The sequence below is a fragment of the Pocillopora damicornis genome, chromosome 12, assembly GCF_964200805.1.
Source record: "Pocillopora damicornis chromosome 12, jaPocDami1.2, whole genome shotgun sequence".
Lineage (NCBI taxonomy): Eukaryota > Metazoa > Cnidaria > Anthozoa > Scleractinia > Pocilloporidae > Pocillopora > Pocillopora damicornis.
In genome coordinates this window covers 6434780-6455790 of record NC_142681.1, presented here as the reverse complement: position 1 = coordinate 6455790, position 21011 = coordinate 6434780, and the positions used below count along the sequence as shown (strand labels likewise).

The 21011-nt window shown below is 38.4% G+C and overlaps 1 protein-coding gene and 1 pseudogene across 2 annotated transcripts; both read right to left on the bottom strand.

The window, feature by feature from the left end:
- Window positions 1–1497: 1497 nt before the first annotated feature.
- On the bottom strand, window positions 1498–7996 carry LOC149036242 (uncharacterized; annotated as a pseudogene). Its single transcript, XR_016182019.1, has 5 exons — window positions 7876–7996; window positions 6629–6698; window positions 6074–6195; window positions 4746–5679; window positions 1498–3637 (listed from the first exon to the last, which is right to left on the bottom strand). The product of XR_016182019.1 is annotated as an uncharacterized LOC149036242 (transcript).
- A 6885-nt stretch (window positions 7997–14881) lies between these two features.
- On the bottom strand, window positions 14882–20282 carry LOC149036241 (uncharacterized). Its single transcript, XM_089190681.1, has 5 exons — window positions 20210–20282; window positions 19460–19520; window positions 19123–19244; window positions 16658–17580; window positions 14882–16113 (listed from the first exon to the last, which is right to left on the bottom strand). Exons 2-5 carry the CDS (start codon window positions 19508–19510, stop codon window positions 15545–15547), a joined length of 1665 nt encoding a protein of 554 aa, XP_089046807.1. The 5' UTR covers window positions 19511–19520; window positions 20210–20282; the 3' UTR covers window positions 14882–15544.
- Between the last annotated feature and the right edge of the window lie 729 nt (window positions 20283–21011).

Here is a 21011-nt window from a genome sequence, read left to right as displayed (position 1 = left end):
CTGCGAAGCCCGAGTAATAATAACGATAAGAATAAATCTGATCTGGCTTAGGGATGTAGAGACTATTCATGGTCGACATTTAGAAATGATTGATCCGAGCGGTCGTTTACTTGGGAGAATTTGGCATGGTTGTCAGTTAGAATTGTTCGATCGAGTCTTTTTTTGTTTTGTTTTTTTTAATCGCTTTTACCATGAAGTTGGGGGAATTATTTTTCCTTCTCTGTCTACGTTAAATAGTTTTGCGTTAAGACACAGTGTTATCGATCCTGTAGGAAAGTGCCGACGCGAACCTCGTTGTGAGAGCCTCTTCTCAAACTCGATACGCATATCTAATGAATTAATTGAACATCGTGTCACCGAGAGATGGTAGTGAAGTTGACAACAGTACTGTGTTTTCTCTGAAGGATCTCCCTTTATTTTTGTTTTCATGTTGTTACATTGTTGAAATTCACAGAATTGGCAATGCTTTACTTTACTATAAAAAGTCGCGCCAAAGGCAATCAGTTGTAACAATGGCGACACGTCATTTGCGTTTGTCTACTCTTTTTGCAGGTCGCCTGTTTTTTTTTTAGTTATCATTGTCGCGTCGCGATATTCCTCCTCGTTTGTTATGGCTTTTGCTATTAACTCAAGGCACTCTAATGATCTCTAGGTGGGGAAGAAATCGTGACCAAGTCAAAATGTAAATTCTTAAACGGGACGGTGACGTTGACGTCTGCAATTTTTTTCTTTTTGTTAGTCTCATTCTTGATGAATCTAAGAGTAGTCCTTATCCTTCGTGTACCTCCGTCAGATCTGATGCGACCACCACTGGATCATATCAAGCATGTTGAGTTGGAAAAATGTTGTGGTAGAATTTCTAATGTTGTTGGTGTAATTACCCTCGAGAACAATTTTAATGGTGTCGGAAGATAATTCTGGAGTGCTTTGGATTTGCTTTACTTCGCTGTGTGATTTTGGTCTCAAACCTCAACCACCATCTCAACAAATCAAACGCAAAACTGATATCAATCCCAGGTTGGTTAGTAACGTTTCTCGCGCTTAACCCTTTAACTCCTATGAGTGACCGAAGCAGAATTTCTCCTTACAATATCAACACAGAATCGAGCAGGCAAGTGAGGAGACCAATTAGGGGACTTCAAGTTGATGCAATACCAAATTCTCCAAATTGAAACCATGAGTATTTTATGGCAGACAGTAGGGAGAATTGTTAATGAGATCTTGGGAGTTAAAGTTCTCCTGTCTTTACTTTTGAGTTCTCGTTGTTCAATGATGATAACCATTGTTCTGATTGGCTTTAGTGATTACTTTGGTTTTGCTTCTCTACACTCAATCGGAGAGCTCTGTGAGTGACCGACTTCTCTGACGCCTAATTCCCCGTATCTTCCTTTGACCGTGCGAGCAATCGACTCCATAGGGTATGGGCTCAATATTAGGTGACTCACTCGAGAGTTCGCCTTATCGGAAATACTACAAAGGCTAAACCTTGGATTGGTTCCAACAGTCTTTTATTTAAGCATGATTACCTGGGTTTACAGAAGCAGTAAATGTAACTTTGGTGTTACAATACTTAGTACAACTGTTGGCTTTTGAGGAAGAGTTTAATTTTTTTTTTGTGATAAATGCGATTAAAATAACTTGACGAAGTGTAATATAAACTCGTGAACTTCGCTTGTTGCTTTAAGGTTAGGTATTTAGAGTAAAGTAGTTTTTCTCGGTCGGGCTCGTTGAAGCACGTTTGACTTTAATCCGAGTTAGCCACAAAACAACACGTTATGTTGCCATTGCAGTAAAAAATCTGGACCACAACTAAGCATGCTTCGAGCAGTCCAACCCTTAAAAGTGGTCTCTTTCGCTAGCGCCACTGGCCTCACCTGTTCCTTTTTCACCCGCAAGCACAATGACGAACTCTAATTTCCTTCGTTCAAATATACAACGTAGACTTCAACAGGTTCAATTTTGGCAGTTTCAATCGCACACGCCTGAAATCATACTGACTTGGTTTTCAGTGGTCGAGCGATTAGAAGTTGGGATCGTCAATTTTCTAGACTATCCAAATGTAGTCTATATTAACCAGCGCACAATTATCTTAGTCACCTCGCTTTTGATCAAAATCCATGACCACTGAAGTACAACCATGGAAATTTCACGCCAAGTGTCTTATCTCCGCTGCCCAAATTGTCACAGTTTGTCCACTTGCAAGCCAGTTGTACGCTAGTTCTAAGCTACACGGCCAAGAGAAACAAGGAAATCTTGGGCCAATTGGTTTTTCCTGGCCAGATGTTGCATAAGCTTAAGGAACCGCTTAAATGTTTCCTAAATAAGATTTACTATTGACACCTCTCTATCTGAACGTCCCTTAATACAGATACCGTATTGATTCAATTTAGCGCCCTCGTTTCAATAAGCGTTCCTCTCTAATAAGCACCCCCCTCTAATCTGGTTTTTGTTAATAAGCGCCACTATTGAATAAGAATTCTTTTTTCTAATAAGCAGCTCCTATTCCAATGAGATCAACCGTAGTTCAGCTTCTCTCAATTTTTCAACTAAAAGCCTCATTACAAAAACAGTGGTCTACGTCACAGTCCCTCAACCATAAGAACAAGGGTCCTACGTACGTAATTACACAGTTCCCTAAAACGAATAATCACGTCTTAAAACTTGGCGACGATTACTTGGCTGGTCGTTCTAGCCAGCAAGGTTCCAGGGAAAACAAGTTCGTTCAGTTCCAGTCATCTTAAATCTTTTCAAATAAACATCAAAGCTTTGTTTCACACATTTCGCTGTTTCTCAGAAGAGAAATAAACGCCCTGTTTTGAAGAAGCGCCCTCCCTTGAGGTACAAGAAGGTTATAAGTGTCCGGGCTATAAATCGAATCATTATGATAAGTAAAGACTGATTTGATGTACAGTAACTATGAAATGAGTAAATAGAGAATATTATTTTTGGATACGTTTTTATAGCGTTTCTCTAGATATTATAGTAATTTTTGAGAATTTGCAATTTTCATAATTGGTGAATTTCTACATTTCCACCTGTCTTTCTGACGATCGTTAAAACCTGTTTGGAGGGGGTTCAGAAAATCTTATCCCCACTATCTTGTTCACTTTGGCAGCCAACTTTTTGTTGTAGGCATTAACTTCAATTTGGATTTCTTTCAAACAATCCGACTGAAAATTCGAAAGGTTTCCATTAAGGTCACATTTGAACTTTTCCAAAAAAAGCTTTACAAATTGCTTAGCTGCTGGCGAGAGTTCCTTGCCACTCCTTCGGTATCGCAGTAGAAGGTCAGTCACGAACTCTGGGTCGTCGGTTGTTCCGAAGTCTAACAATCCTTCTCTGTCTTTCTTTGGTAGACGGGAACTTCGGATCACTCGCATCGCGTCAAACATTCTCGACAGGTACTTGCTCATCTTCATCAAGCAGTCCACAACGGAAATGAGTTTACAGTGATTGCACTCCTTATTCGCCTCTCCCCAGTTTTCAATCATGGACACCCACAGGTCGTAAGTTGATAGTGGCGTGTAATATTGGCACGTGGGGATTGCATTCATCTGAAGACCCTGTACCACATGCCGAATGGCGCCTCGAGTGTGATATGCCTCTGCAGCGTAGAGGAGGGCCTTAGCGAGGTTATCTGTGAAAGAGCGTAATTGTACATAACTGTTAATTCAGGCCTACATGTATCTTTATAATAAGCTCAGTTATGCACGCATTCTGATTGGTTCTCACTTATGATCTATTGGAGGACAGAGGTATAGATGACGTTATCATTAAAACTTTTTTAATTCTTTATTATATAAAAAAAAATAGATTCCAAGTTGCCGTGCGTCTGTTCAGTAATAGATAACAGAGGACGTCAAAATTTGGTAAGAACAAAAAAGTGACACACTCGGCTGCGCCTCGTGTGCCACTTTTTTGTTCTTACCACATTTTGACGTCATCTGTGATCTATTGCTAAACAGACGCACAGCAACTTGGAATCTATTTGTTAAATATATGATATCAAATCCTCGGGGTCCTATTTTTTAAAGTTTATCACAACCGCTGTGCGGGAAGTGGCACTTTTTTTTTTTTTAATTTTTCACCGGTACTTTTTGTACCGCTGATTAAAATGCAAAAGTTAAAGGATCTTGCATGGCGTTTCTATTTAGTTGCTCACATCATCAAAGGAGAGTGTCAAATGGGCTTGAGAAGGTTAGTATCGTCATAGTAAGACGCATTTCTTTCATTAATGATAACCACTACAATCTCCTCAAATGTTATTGGTGCATTAGCTGCTTTAATTTTTCGCTAATCATTCTGTTCAGTTGAATCGGGCACCTGTAATCGGACAGTTGGCTGTAATCGGACACCTTTAATCGGAAAGTTGAAGCAGCCAATCATACTAAGTCCATTCAGTTAAATCAATCAATCACAATAACCATAGAAACAACCACTTATCCTGAAACCGAAAAATCTGGGGAATTTCCAAAATGGAAGATTTTTTATTTTAGAAATTGTCTCTACCAGATATGTTTGTCCTAAATGTATTTGTTTTTTTCCGGAAGTTGTAAGGATTATGATTAACTGGTAACAGGACTTCGAGTCGTCCGATTCTATTCGTAACCGTACTCGTAATTGACAAATCGGGCGTCCGATTTTGTTAATCACTCGTATGATTACAGACCGAATTAGACTTCACTCGGTCCTATTGCCAATATAAACAGTTATATAAATTTCTAGTCTGTCCGATCTCTAATTACTTGTTGATTTTCTTTGATATCCTCCTGTTTCCCCCTGTGACATGCTTTGCAGGTACTCCTGGCACTTTCCATTGTGATCTAATCTGAACTTAGCCAGTGGTGTATTCTTTTGTTGCAAAGGCACCTGCTGATTAATATCTTCAAATGTTCTAAGCCAAAAACGCAGCACTTTCTTGGCCGTTTCATCTTTTATTTTCTTAGTAGCTTCCTCCTTCATTTCCTTAAAAAAAACCTTCGTTGTACTTGAAGACCTTGTAATAAGCACTGGCTAATTCTTGCATTTTGTACCACTTCATTTGCTCAAGTTTGTGAAGACTGAAAGTAAATAAGGGGGGAAGGCTGGTAAACATCGCGGGCATGGCGAACTCCAGAGTGAAGGCGTAAACATTTGTGTCAAATACAAGTTCCGATGGTGTTTGAAATTTATCTTCAAAATACTTATTAAATTTCTGAGTGACGGTTCCAGAATCTTTTCCAATAAGCCCGACGTCGTAGTCTGATTTGTAAGTGGCGCTGCCATATGGTTTAGGAAAACACACTCCATGCTTGGGAATCTCCCAACTTTGTGGAATTTTGGTGTAACTGCTCCTCTTTTCCTTGCAAGCTGTTAACTTCTTCCCACTTACACGCCAAAGAATGTGAGTAACTAACAGATACCTAGCGGCTGTAATTTTAAGGAGTTTGTACTCCTCTTTTTTTGTCACTTTTTGTAAATTAAAGTTCCCAAGGTGATTTGCCACGGTTTGGTTTAAATTTCAGAAAAAATTTCTCCGCCTTCTTTGCTAACAAATTGAAATTCTCGGTTCCAAGACGACCCTCAAAGGAAGGTTGTTCCGTCCACATGTCAGCTTCGGGGTGTTTCTTGAAGCCATAGTTTTTTATAATTTCATTCATCCAGGTGATATCGTCTGTTGTAACTTCAGGGTCTTCGAATCTATAACAAAGAAAAATGTCTTGTTGTAATAAAAAGAACGAGAAAGATAGTAACTTAAGAGCTCAGTATTGAAACAAGACAAATGCTTTTTCCTCTGTCGGGAACGTGGAAAATATCTGAGTACCATAGGGGATCAAAGCTTGTGCATTAAATTTTGCCGAAGTTATATATGTCATTACCCTTAATCTGAGCTATAGAAATATGTTTGATAGGTAAGCTTCATAATAATCACTATTTCAAATCAAGTCACGATACTTCAGTTTGACTATGGTAACTTTGATAGCGATGGATGCAAAATGTAGGCAATACAAAATACGACAAGGTAATTGGAATGACACCCAATCTGATGTATTTGCAGGAGCTAAGCTCCTGGTATGTGCAATAAGTCGTATACCTTTCAGTAATGTTTATTCCTTGGAGAGGCTCAATTCCGTTGTTTTTCTGCGGATCAATCGGCTGGTGTTCGACAGAATCTACCTCGAAAATGGAAACTGGAAAGAGCTCGCTGTCGCAAACCTGTCATACAGTATTGTACACATTGCAAAGCACTCCTTTGTTTGGCTTAGCTTTTTACACCTTAACATCAGCAGATATATTCTCCATTCTGTTCTTTATACTTTTGCTACGACGCTGACATGGAGAATTTAGTTAAAAATCAAAATGTTCAAGTCTTGGACCATATCGGTTAATAGTAACTTGTCGGAAGGTGGAACCTGGGAGAGTGAATGAGGAATGTCGATCCAGAATTATTTCGAACGTGAACGAGAGTTACTATTTGAGTAAATTTCCCAAATGTTTTAGTCGAAGAAGTTACGTATATCTGATTTCATTTAACCTACTGTGTCAAAAAAACACGGTCAGTGGATATTGTGCATAACCCCCAAATATAACACTGAAAATCAATTTCTTTAAGAAAAACAATTATTCAACCTTGTTTTTCATTACTCACCACATGTCCTTGCACCAACATGAAAACCAGGATACTCAAAGCGGACATCATCTAAATATATCTAAAAATTCTAAAGCAAACAAACCATGATAAGTCAGAGTTTGCTTCTGTGACCACAAACAAGAGTTAAAATATTACAGTGACTAATGTCATTAACAGCTGATCAGAATTCAAAGAACTCACTGAGCAAGGAAATTTGAAATAAACGAGTTCGCAGATTTCTATTGGGTGCTCAATATGAAAATTATTTAAGTTAAATAATTTACCGATGACGTCTTAAAGTTATTCAAAAGTTAAAAGTTGTTTTTTCCAACGCTTTTTTTGTTTTATTGTCTTAAGAGTTATTTTCATTCCAATAAAGAACGGTCGAAAATCAACAGGGAAGTTGCAAAACGTATGTTTTGATTTGTTCTTAATGTCACTTCTAAAAACAGAGCGCAAAGGTCACGATAATAAATCAATGTTCATTGAATTGAATGATATCCGGATGGCAAGAAGTATTCTGCGACACTCGTGACATTTTCTATTTTATGGTTTTATTTACTTCTTCGGCTCAACAGTTGTAACCAGTATTTATTGCTGTACATTTCTTTTTTGATGTTATGTGGGTAGATGAAAGGAAACTTTATTTCATTCCTTTTTTCATTGTTTCTAGTTTTTTTCCTCTATTGCGATTAAAGAGAATCTTCCATCTGAGTAAGTCACAGTCAGAAATGAATTACGAGGTAACTAAAACAAATAATTAACAAAATTATACCAAGGTATAATTAACAAAAACCGACCAGACTCCACGATATAAAAAACTCAATTTTAATGACATTTGAAAAGCTGCAACTGAGTTTGTTGATAATCTTTTCTTAAACCAGCTTTTTTATTGGTATTTTGCTTTTCAAATGTGATTTTTTTTTCGTCCTGCCATAGATCCTTGGTTATAGCAAGAGAATATCAGCTATTTTATTGGTTATAGATATCCAACCTCAAAATTTTTGCTACGTTTTGTGTTTTTTTTAATTCACTGCTGGTATTTTTCCGGCTTCATTTCAGCTAATTATATTCACAATCAACGAGAAATTGTAGTAAGTACATGCTCGCAGTTTCAGAGAATTAACTTGAAAACAAACTATGACTCTTCAATCAATCTTTCTCCTCAAGCCCTAAATTACAGTCCCCTAGTAAGAGGCTATAATTGTGAAAAAATGCAGTACTTTTTGCTGGTTAGCAATTTTCTTTGAACACTTTTATCCTACCTTTGGATTTGAAGTAGCTGCTTAGGACACCAAGACTCGAAGCTGTAATTTTAAGAAAATTTTGGTCTGAGTTCAATACTGTGTACTGCCTGAAAGTTGAGTAAGACTTGTGAAGGGCAAAAACTGCGCTTGATATTCATAGCCTTAACCTGACTGGCCACCAGCTGATGTTTAATTACTAGTGATTTCCAATTATGTCACTGGAATGGCTGGTACAGGTATTAACAGAGACAATTGATTGTTTAAGAGCTTTTCTTTCTAGTGTACCTAGCTAATGGATTTTATGTTTCATCTTATTTATATCGATTAAATTGTTCTGCGTTTCATTTTAGTTATTTCCTAAAATTAAAGTTGAAATTTCCTCAATTTTATACCACGAAGCCGAGAATTCACCGCTTCAATCTTGAAAATTAAACCAGCCTATCAACCCGATGGCAAATCAGAGGGGACATCATGATTATAATGGTCATTGTCATTAATTTTCAAAACAAGAGCTAGAGTTCGGGTGCAAAATGTTAAGGTCCAAACTTTTTCTTTGTTTAACATTTTCGAACAGTTTTTATTTACCTTTGTTTCACAAGATGCCGATAACAGGACTCGAAGAACGATAAAGATAGGACGGGTTTTTTCTACAGCTACCAGAGATGTACAACTGAGAGCGAAGCGTTAGTAAGGACAATTAACTGGTTTTTCAAGCTGGTTATTGAAGTGCTACGATAAGCCAAGAATAAGTTAATTGACTGCGTTTTGTGACAGTCAAATTTTGAACAACAAGTCGCCCCGTGTAGGGTAATCCGAATTCCCGAATCCAAGAAATTTTTGCTCGTGGAATCCGGAATACTGAGCATTGGACTCCAGAATCCAGCTTTTAGAATCCAGAATCCCGCTAAGGAACGAATCCAGACTGGCCACAAACTTACTTCACCAATTCATTTTGACGGCACTGACGAGATTCTGAATATGAAATTTTCGACACTGTTGTATTATTTTCTAAAACAAACGATTTTCTGAGCTCTGTTCAGGGTCGGCCAGGGTTTTTGGGTATTCGGTATTCAGGGGCGTTTTAAATCGGGTATACGGTATATTGCAGCTTAAATATGGGTATTCAGTATATCACTTTCTTTGAATTTCAGGTATAAAGTATTCGAAGCTTCGATTATTTTGGGTATATTTGGAGGAATTTGGGGTATTTTGGGGTATTTTGTCGATTTTTTTTCGGGTATATTGGTATTCCACTACCCCCCCTGGCCGACCCTGTCTGTTACAAGTATTGATCAGTCAAGTTTAGTTTCTTTTGATTTTAATTTACGTTTATATGGTTAAATTAGAGGGCAGTTGATAATTTGCGTTTTGTTTCATCAAGGTCTCTTCAAGGAAATTAGACAAACCTACTCTTTAAGGGTGTTGCTATTTTCATTCTTTTCTCAACGCTCTTAACGGTCTTAGCTCACCTTTTGATTTGATTTACTCCTCGAAGGATAGAGACGTAAAGCAAAACAAGGCTCCAATAGTACGCTCTTTTCGGAAGTTTAATGAAACTTCACAGCACAAAGGACTACTGAAATTTACAGCTAAAATTCACAAGCGTAAGGACGTTTAATTACTAATGATTTCAAAACGTGTCGTTGGTAAAATTAATACAGTCGCTACCAGACACTGCTGGCTGGTAAGAAGCTCTTTCGGAAACAGAGTGATGTGGATAACCTTTCCATTCTATTCAATTTTTTCCCCAGTGGTTTGCCTACAATACACATAGGAAATAATAAATACTAACGGTCTAAGCAGACTACAAAAACTAAAAGATAAAACTTTATCCATTAAATTTTCATGACGTCCTAAAAGGCAATATTTTCTGGCTCACGTTTTTTTTTTTAACACCTATTGTTTTCAGTTAATGTACACTTAGAGGACAAAGCTAGCAGCCGTATTTAGTATTCATGAAATCTCATGAAATTTTGTGTAAAACTGAGTGAAAAGTTAATTTTTGACATTTCATTTGCATGGTCAAGGAAAATCTTCATTCTAGTTATTCACAGTAAGAAACCAACAGGGACGTTTCTAAACTATGCGGGTAGCTAGAGATTCGGTCGAGTTCACAACATTTAAGTTTGATTAACCGATTCATGAAAAGTAACAAACATTCTGTTACAAATATATTTCCTTTCATCCACGATTTTACTTTTTACTTCCTCCTAACTTTCCAGTTTAGTCTTTTCATTAAAATTATCAGGGTCCGTCAAAGAATTATTTAGTTTGGCTCAAAATCTTTTACTCACCTTTTGATTCGACGCACCGATAGAAAGGCAGTGCATCAAAACACGACACTAGCACCAATATCTCGTGTGTGCTCTTTTTCGAAAGTTAAACGAAGCCTTAAAGCACAAAGGACTACTGAGATTGACAGATAAAAGTGATCTTGCAAACAACCGCAGACCTTTAATTGCTAAATGATTTCAAAAAATGTCATCAGTGAAATTGATGTAGTCGCTACCAGACACTGCTGGCTGGGAAGATCGACGATTGAATTTATGAGCACTGTTTTGAGTTATTCTCTCAGCGGCCTCTCTATGCTCATTAATCTGACTGAGGATACTTTTGTCAAAGACAGTTTTAATCCTCTTTGCGCACCACTCGACTTAACAGACATCTTAAACTCCTATCCAAATCTCACTCGTGGGATCTGGGTTCAAGAATAAGTTCAACCTAATGACCAGAAACAACTTATCACTTGATTGGGTCCAACAGTTTTTTTATTTCAAGATGCAAATGGTTCTCACAAATTACTTTTGCCTGAGAAATAATCCATAGGAGAAAGTAATCTTAGTTTACGTGTTCCGTCCTTGTTGGTCACAAGAGCTGCCAGCCTTGCGTTATAGGCCTCCATTACGTTGTTGATTTTTGTTGTTGAATAAGCACCTGCGGTATTTGTTTTTGAATACTCCTGTTCTGTTAAACCACTGAGCTGATTGTATTTCATCTGGTGAAAATTGAAAAAAGCTGTTCTCGGAATATTTGTAGTTCCATTTTCGATTTTTAACCATCATTTTTTTTATAGCCAAATCAATCGACCGTTGATTTATTGTAGAGGTCAAGAGGCATTTATAACTAACAGGATAAACATTGAAAATACAGACAAACTGTTCTAAGCGCGGGAAGACGCGAGCACACAAAATGGGCTTGACTTAGGCTTTGCATCCGACTGATTGGTCGAGAGAGTGGCGTGGGTTTCTAGACCAATCACAGAGGATAACTAAGGAAAACCAAAGGCATGCTGAAACTGACTTTAATACATAATTGGGAATCATTTGATGTCGACAAGCTTAAAGATTTTTAGCTGTACGTATCACTAATCACCTATCATTCTGGGTTCATATCCTCCGTTTTGTGATACGGCTGCCACAAACGCTTGGTACTTATTATTATGGGCGAGTCTGAAGGCTTGGTCGGTTCTTGCCCCCTTTTTGAAATTTTCAGCGGTGTTCATGTTGTCGAACGTTGTCAGTCACTCGTTCAGAACCTGCCAAGGCGCAGCTTGCATGTTATTTTGAGCTGAAGTCTTCAACGCTTGAAAAAAATTGTTGCTGTACTTGAACATGTCATAATAAGTACTGGCCAATTCTTGCCATGATAATGAAATAATAACGATAATTATAAATCTGATCTGGCCAAGGCCTAGGGATATGGAGACTTGTCATGGTCAACATTTAGAAATGATTGATCTGAGTGGTCGATTACTTGGGAGAATTTGGCATGGTTATCAATTAGAATTGTTCGATCGAGCCTTTTTTTTTGTCTCTTTTGTGACTTTTTTCTTTTAATCGTTTTCACAATGACGATGTGGAACGCACAATAGAACGAGGCTCCAAATTAAGTGTGCCCTTAAGAGAGGCACTGTGAGAGCAGAGTGTCTTCTCTAAGAACACAACGCATAGTCTTGGCCAGGTCTCGAACCTGGGCCTCCCGACGCGGAGTCCAGTGCACTGACCATTAGGCCACTGCGTTTCTCACTGCGTCTCATGCTGTGACTCCCACGAGTCTGTGAATTTACAAGCTATTCTTCCACTAATACGCAAAATATACCACAGTGTTGTACTGAAGGATACTGCAAAATACAGACAGAAAGCTACGCAAAATGACCACACTGAACGATCCAAACCTAAGTTTTATTCCATTTTTTGGGCTTTACTTTTAGAGAAACGAACTTTTAAGCGTTTGTTTTTGTACGTTTGGTTTTGTACGGACCTCGCTCCCATCGGTCAGTACCGTCACGACCTCAGGCCAAGAGAAATTTCAAAATGCGCAAGAACAGGAGCCCATTCTCCCTAAGAACTCTTTGTTTGAAATCAGGGTTCACGTCTCCAAATGTGGTAGAAGTGTGCTTTGAAATCAACCTTAAGCTGAATATCTATAGCCCATGACAGACATGCCACAAGCATAGCAATGTTTCTGACATAATTCAAATCTCGTCAGAGGTGAACTACTAGTAACTACCAGAAACTGGACACCAACTAAAGGTCATACGTGACTGACTAGAGTGTCCCTTTATTCAAAACAAAAAAGAGGCTACTATTGAAAAATTTATGATTAGATCCTCGGGATTAGGTAGGAGCTTATGTTTGCACATTTTGAAAAGTTCCTTGTTGTCTTTCTCCCCGCAATATTAAGTTGTTTATAAGAGAAGAAACTCCCATTGTGTGCATATTTCAGGTAATGGCTCCATGGGGTTTTTGCTCAATGTTGGCGCGCGCGCCGGCTTAATGTTTTTCTGGAAAATTTTTATGTTTTCACTTTTCTAGGTCACTAAAGGCCATTAAAAGGCGACGAGCAAGGTTCAGACTATCGTTTGCTGTGGTAAATATTAACAAAATGATTTTCGTTACTATAATTTGGCGATAATTTTGCTTTGCTTTTGATTTTCTTCAATTTGCTTCGGTTAAATCTCTCAAAATTCTTACAAGATGCGAAATTTGTCCTTCTGATCATTTAAAAGCCGAAAGAAATAGGAATTACAGTCCGTGGCAGTTTTCTCGATATTTTGTGTTTTCTTCGTGTTTCTCAAATTTGGTCTCATCCTTTTTTTTATCAGCAAGCACTAGGAAAGGCACAAATATGTTTAACGGTCCAGCAAATCTTAGGAAATTCCACCGAAGGAAACGCGATAAATCTTCCTCGAAAGATCCATATTTTCTTTGTCGCAAAACATTACGTAATGGAATAGAACTTCGCCATGATCTACATCTGAGCATGCGTAAGCTTACGAATTTGTCGCCTTTTGGCAGTCTTTCCCACGGTGTTTTCTTTTCGGTTGACCCCTTTTTTAGGCGTAGAGGGCCTATGAATTTTACGGGGGCAGTTTCTGGAAACACTAGATTCCATGTCAGAAAAAGTGTATTGAGTTAAACTGTTTTTAACGCACCTTTTTAGATAACAATCGTGCGTATCGAGCCGCCATGTTTGTTTTGCATGTTGACACTTTTAGAGCTCGCGCTGTGTTCGCACCCAGATCACGCGTTCAAAAAAAAAACCCTAGGAGCTTCCTTACGTTTACGTATTCTTGGTAAACAAACTTAGCAGCCGTATTTAGTATTCATAACAGTCAATGACATTCTGTGGAAAACTGAGTGAAAAGTTAGTTTATCACATTTTTTTAGCACGGTCCAGGAAAATCTTCATTCTTGCTATTCACAATAACAAACCAACAGGGGCGTTTCTTAACTAAGGTAACCAAGGATTCGGTGAAGTTCACAACATTTAAGTTTGATTAACAATCCTGTAAAGTTAGAAACATTCTGTAACATATGTATTTCCTCTAGCCCACGAGTTTACTTTTTGACTCCTCTAGATTTCCCATTTGTCTTCTTTTTAAAATTATCAGTGTCCTTCAAAGAATTATTTACTTTGGCTCAAAATCTTTTAGTCACCTTTTGATTTGATGCTCTCCTAGAAGGACAGTGAATCAAAACACGACACTAGTACCAATATGCTCTTTTTTGAAAGTGAAATGAAGCCTCAAAGCACAAAGGACAACTGATATTGACAGATAAAAGTGATCTTACAACAACCGCAGACGTTTAATTACTAAATGATTTCAAAAAATGTCATTGGTAAAATTTATGTAGTCGCTACCATACACTGCTGGCTGGTTAGATACTTTTCTTCAATTGAGCGATGTGGTAAATCTTTTCTTTCCATTTTCAGTTTAATTTTTTTCCAAAGTGGTTTTCTACTGAGCTGTATGATCATCTGCATGACGAGACCTTCAAATAGAAAAGCAAGATTCGCAGCCTCTTCGATTGAAAGAAAAAACTGAAAGAAAGTCACTGTCTAGAGCAAAAGAGATTTTGGATGACCTCACAATTACCGTAAGAGTAATCTTACCCAATGAAACAAAGGCGTTTTATTGTTTACAAAGTGTCTCACATTTGTACGTCGTCGTAGCTTGTGTTACTAAGGACGAGGAAAAAAGGGCTCATCGAATAGAATCTAATGATTGAAATTGTTCATGACTCAATCAAGAGTCAGTTGATTTCTAAACCGTAAAACAGGGTTAGGTCAAGAAGAAGTACGTGAAAAGTTTGCCGAGTAATTTTGAAATAATCATCAGCAATTTATGCAAGCTCTATGAAACCTATGGCGAATATTTTCAGTTTCTTTCCTTTTGTTCTTTTCACCGAAAAAGTAAAGGCTAGTGATCAATGGAACTCCCTGAATTGAAACCATGGACATCTCATATGATTTTCCACTGACAACCTGAATCTCTTTTTGAGGAAGATTGACGATCGAATTTATGACCACTGTTTTGAGTTATTCTCTCAGCGGCCTCTCTAAGCTCCTTAATCTGACTGTGGATTCATTTGTCAAAGACAGTTTCGATCCTCTTTGGGCATGCACCACTCGACTTAACAGACATAAATTCCTATCCGAATCTCCCTCGGCCAGACTCACTCGTGGGACTTAGGTTCAAGAATAATTTCAACTTAATGACCAGAAACAGCCTATCACTTGATTGGTTCCAACAGTTTTTTATTTCAAGATGCAAATGGTTCTCACATATTACTTGTCTGAACAGTTTTGCCTGAGAAATAATTCAAGTAAAGTAATCCTAGTTTAGGCGGTTCCACATTAAAGTGTTTAATATGACAATTGGCTTTTAAACTTTTTTTCGAATAAATGCGGTTAAATTAAGTTGACAAAGAACAATTTACACTTCTGAGTTCTAGTCGTTTATATTCGCTTAAGTTACGTTTGAATCAAGTTTAGACCAAAATCGTTTCACTTTCATGCAAGACCAAGTTTTCAGTTGATTTTTCTGGGTCGACAAAGGAATTCGAAGCGAAAGGAAAAACTGTTCTAGATTCAAGAGTGTATTTTGGCATTTATCCCTCTTTATCTCCTTTAAGATAATAAAGAGAGCTAAACTTTGATGGTAGATACTTAAAATGTGAGCAAGTTAAAGATTAACTATTATAGTGTCGCTATACTGTTTTGGTGGTGTATGATAGCCGCTCATCTTACATATGATTAGTTCTAAATTCTCCTCTCTGATTAAATATTTGTTAGAATTTGGATGTATAATTGATTGACGTTAGTAAAGTCTCTAGACGATTTCCTGAATTCTCCCTATCTGTACGCTTGATAATGTGTTGCCTTTGTTGGGAGAAGTTCTCTGTTAAGCCATGACATCTCCGTCCTTGTTGGTCACAAGAGCTGCCAGCCTTGCATTATAGGCATCCACTACGTTGTTGATTCTTGTCATACAAGCCACGGAGAGACCCAGGTTAGCGGCGGGTGCCTGAGCTGCTACGTTCACCATTCCATTACACTGGAACTTTTTCAAGAAGTTGTAATAACTTTTAGGTTCTGTAACTTGGCCATTTCGCCGCCATTGCAGCGCAGCAGCTTCAGGGTCGTCGGTTGTACCAAAGGCTAACAATCCCTGACTGCTTCTAGATGGCAGACGGACACGGACTAGTCGCATCGCGTTGAACATCCTCCAGAGGTATTTACTCATCTTGTTTAAGCACGCCGCTATGAGGACATTTGGGCCACAGTGTGCGTACTCCTTATTTGCATCTCCCCAGTTTTCGATCATGGACACCCACAGGTCATAAGTTAACAGCGGTGTGTTAAACTCGCCCCTGTCGATCGCCTTCATCTGCATACCCTGTACCACATGCCGCATGGCGCCGCGGGTGTGATATGCCTCTGCAGCGTAGAGTAGCGCTTTAGCAACGTTGTCTGTTGAGGCAGGAATTGTTCGTGTCAGTCGTTACTTAAAGTTAATTTTAGCTCACTATTGCATGTTGTTTAACCTTATGATGCAACATAGTTATTCCTTGAATAAGCGCCCGCAGTATTTGTTTTTTAATACTCCTGTTCTGTTTAATTGTCTATTTTAACTGAGCTGAATGTATTTCTTCTAGTGAAAACTGAAAAAAGTCGGAATATTTGTAGTTTCGTTTCAATTTTTAACCATCATTTTTTATAGCCAAATCAATCGACCGTTGATTTATTGTAGATGTCAAGAGGCAATTATAACTAAACATTGAAAATAAAGACAAAAAAACTGTTCTAAGCGCGGGAGGACGCAAGTACACAAAACGGGCTTGACTTAGGCTTTGCATCCGACTGAATGGTCGAGAGAGTGGCGTGGGTTTCTGGACCATTCACAGATGATAGCTAAGGAAAACCAAAGGCATGCTGAAACTGACTTAACACATAATAAGGAAACATTTCAAGTCGATAAGCTTAAAGACTTTTAGCTCAACGAATCATTAATCACCTATCATACTGGGCTCATATCCTCCGTTTTGTGATACGGCCGCCACAAACGCTTGGTACTTATTATTGTGGGCGAGTCTGAAGGCTTGGTCAGTTCTTGCCCCCTTTTTGAAATTTTCAGCGGTGTTCATGTTGTCGAACTTTGTCAGCCACTCGTTCAGAACCTGCCAAGGCGCAGCTTGCATGTTATTTTGAGCTGACGTCGTCAACGCTTGAAAAAAATTGTTGTTGTACTTGAACATCTTATAATAAGCACTGGCCAATTCTTGCATTTTGTACTTCACTTTTGTTTCAAGTTTCGCAACTTTGTCAGGAAACGTATTGGGAATCTTGAGAAACATCGCGGGCATGGCGAATTCCAGAGTGAAGGCATAAACATTTGTGTCAAATACAAGCTCTGAGGGTTTGCCAAATCCATTCGGGCCGGCGGCTTGAAAATACTGATTAAAGCTCTGTGTGACGGTTCCAGAATTTACTCCGATGAGCCCGACGTCGTAGTCTGACTTATAGGTGGCGCTGCCATAAGGTAAAGGAAAACACACTCCAGTTGCAGGGATCTCGAAGCTTTGGATAATGCCGCTATATTTGTCTCTAGTTTCCTTGCAAGCAATTAACTTTCTATTACTTTGAACCCAAAGAACATGGGTTACAAAAAGGTATCTAGCAGCTGTGATGTAAAGGAGGTTGATGGGGGTTCGTGTAGCTAGTAAATTTTGCCATGGTGTTGCGTGGTTGTTGTTGTTTCTGAAGAATTGCTCTGCTAACTGTGCAGCTGCTGCCCAGCCTCCTTTTCCGATTTGACCTTCAAAACTTGGTAGCTTCTTCCATTGATCTTTATTGGGATCCTTCTGGAAACCGTAAGCATCAGCAATTTGATTTTTCAACGGCTGAACATCAACATCGATTGGTGGACCAACTGCGCGCCTGAGAGTATTGAGGAGAGGATAAATCTGATTAGCCCGGAATTGTTCAGCAAGTGTTCATTTACGAAGAGCTAGATAGACAAAATCGCAAGTTAAGAGTTTATTTTCCGAGCAATTTCCGGTTATTGATAGGACAAAGTTAACTTTTGGTTCTTGTCTCGTAGATTTACTAATTTTCTTGAATGCATTTACTTGCTGTCATCTCGTTTAATAATTGTGCCAGTCATAATGATGATGAAGATGTTTACCGTTTGATTGGTGCAATATCTGAATCTCATCTTTTGTAGTAATCATGATAACAATAGTTATAATAATGATAAAAATAATAGTTATAATAATGATAAAAATAAATCTGATCCGGCTTAGGGATGTGGAGGCTATTCATGGTCAACATTTGGAAATGATTGATCTGAGTGGCCGATTACTTGGGAGACTTTGGCATGGTTATCACTTAGAATTGTTCGATCGAGTCTTTTTTTGTCTCTTTTGTTTCTTTTTTCTTTTAATCGCTTTCATCATGACGATATGGAACACACAATAGAGCGAGTCTCCAAATTAAGTGTGCCCTTAAGAGAGGCACTGTGAGAGCAGAGTGTCTTCTCTAAGTACACAACGCATAGTCTTGGCCAGGTCTCGAACCCGGGCCTCTCGACGCGGAGTCCAGTCCACTGACCATAAGGCCTCTGCGCCTCTACTGGGTCTCTCACTGCGCCTCCCGCTGTGACTCCCACGAGTCTGTGAATTTACAAGCTATTCTTCCATTAATACGCAAAATATACCACAGTGTTGTACTGAAGGATACTGCAAAAATACAGACAGAATGCCAAGCAAAATGACCGTACTGAACGATCCAAACCTAAGTTTTATTCCATTTTTTGGGCTTTATTTTTAGAGAAACGAACTTTTAAGTGTTTGTTTTTGTACGGACCTCGCTCCCCTCGGTCGGTACTGTCACGACCTCAGACCAAGAGAAAATAAGCCACCAATTCATATTCTCTTGCACGGATCAATATTCCCCGGTACAGGTTTCGCACTCGGTTGGTAAGAATTTGTTCCTACAGTAGTTGAAAATGGGGTTTCTGGCGCATTTTGAGAACAACCTTGATTTTAAAGGTAACTCATATTTCATGATGCATTTGAAAACGGGTTTGATTTCAAAGTACAGATTTAAAGCACAGATTTAGACATTGTGAAAAATTTAAATGGTCTTTTGAAATCGAGGTTGATTTCAAAATGTGCAAGAACAGGAGCCCATACTCCTGGCAAGAACTCTTTGCTTGAAATCAATGTTGATTTCAAGGTTAAATTCATGAGCTGCCTTTAAAATCATGGTTGACTTCAAGTCAACTCTGAAATCAAGGTTGATGTACTTCATGAGTTGCCTTTAAGATCAGGGTTGTCTCCAAAATGAGCCAGAACTGTGCTTTGAAATCAACGTTGATTTCAAGTTAACCTTGAAGTCAAAGTTAAATTTATGAATTACCTTTTAAATCAAGGCTGATCTCAAAATGCACCAGAAACTCCATTTTCTGTCTACTCCTACCTTTCACTATCTTCTCCTCCTTGAAGGAGCTCAATCTTGTCGTTTTCCGGCAAATCACTTTGCTGGCTCTCGTCAATATCCAGTTTGAACATGGAAACAGGGAAAAGTTCCCTGTCACACACCTGTGATACAAGACCCATTGTAAGAGAGAACCGCATATGGTGAAGGCCACCGACAGGTATTTCACTTAAATCGTTTTAATGGCTTACAGACATAATTTCTGAAATATCAGATGCGGGTGACAGTAAGGCAAATGAGAAGTGTTGAGACTAGACATGTAACGTTAATCAAAGTCATGAAATTAAGGTCAGGTAAAACTCTCTTACTCGTCACTTACCACACGGTCCTGAACGAAGACTAAAATCATGGCACTCAAAATCAATAACATTTTGAAGAACCTGCAAATATCATCGGTTAGTAAGAATTTCATATTGTTAATTATCACTTATCTTATTGGGTGAGTTTGGTCGAGATTCGCCTAAAAATTCATACCTGTCTTCGATTGCTTATTCACAGGCACAGAATCATAGTTTTACCAAGCTGAACCATAACCATGATATTCATACTTTTAAAAGTCTCTTAATTTGGGGTAACACCTATCCCACCACAGAAGAGTTTATTCTCGAAATTGGCCAAGGAGGGCTCCGTAGTAGTTCTCACATCAATCTTGTTTTCAGAAATTCTGACTCAAACTAAGCCTTCTCTTCAAACAGATTGAACCGTATTTAAGCAAGCGGAAACGATTCGCTAAATTGAACCATGATCATTGAATGGTAATATATCACTTTGTAAGTTGTGTTTTGAAGGAACATTTTCGTTGTGTCATATTCATATCAGTTCGTTGCCACTTATTGCGGCAATGAGAGAACTTATTCGATGAACATGGCGTTTGATCCGCGCTCAAACGAACACTTTTTCAAACATTTTCTCCTTGTATCTGATAAACAACTATTCGCAAGTGCCTTGGTACAATTAAGGATTTATTTCACCGGTATCTTTCAAAGTTCTATAATTTTTTTAAGAGCCCATGCGTTGGCATATACAGACAAACTTAACTGAATCAGTCACTCAGGACTCCCTGTCCTACCTTTCAATTAGGAGCAGTTGATGAAGACCAAGATCCGATGAGGAGCTCTCTGATCGAAGCTAAATGAAACTTTTAAATACGCCAAAAATAAGCTGAATATTTATAGTCCATTACAGACATGCCACAAGCTTAGCATTATTTTAGACATAATTCAAATCTTGTCAGAGGTGACCTACCTGTAACTATCAGAAACTGGACAGCAACTTAAGGTCATACGTGACTGATCACAGTGTCCCTTTATTCAAAACACAAAAGAGGCTACTATTGAAAAATTTATGATTAGATCCTTGGAATTAGGTAAGAGCTCATGTTTAAGCTTATGTTTAAGCCACAAGCTTAACAATGTTTAAGACATAATTCAAATCTTGTCAGAGGTGACCTACCTGTAACTACCAGAAACTGGACAGCAACTTGAGGTCATACGTGACTGACTACAGTGTCCCTTTATTCAAAACACAAAAGAGGCTACTATTGAAAAATTTATGATTAGATCCTTAGAATTAGGTAAGAGCTTATGTTTACGCAGTTTGAAATGTTCCTTGTTCCCTTTCTCCCCGTAGTATTAAGCTTTTTATAAGAGAAAAAAACTCCCATCGTGGCAAAGATACCAGTTCACTGCTCCGTCAAAACTAGACGAAGGCTGTCTAGTTTGCTCATGATCATCAAAGCTATAAAGGCCATAACGAAAAACAACGACTTCATTAGTTTATGCAATGAAAAGTATTGTTTCCTTGAAGTCCTGATCAGAGTCGAAAAACCAAAACTATATAAATGAACTTTCGGCCTCTGTAAAGCTTTACGA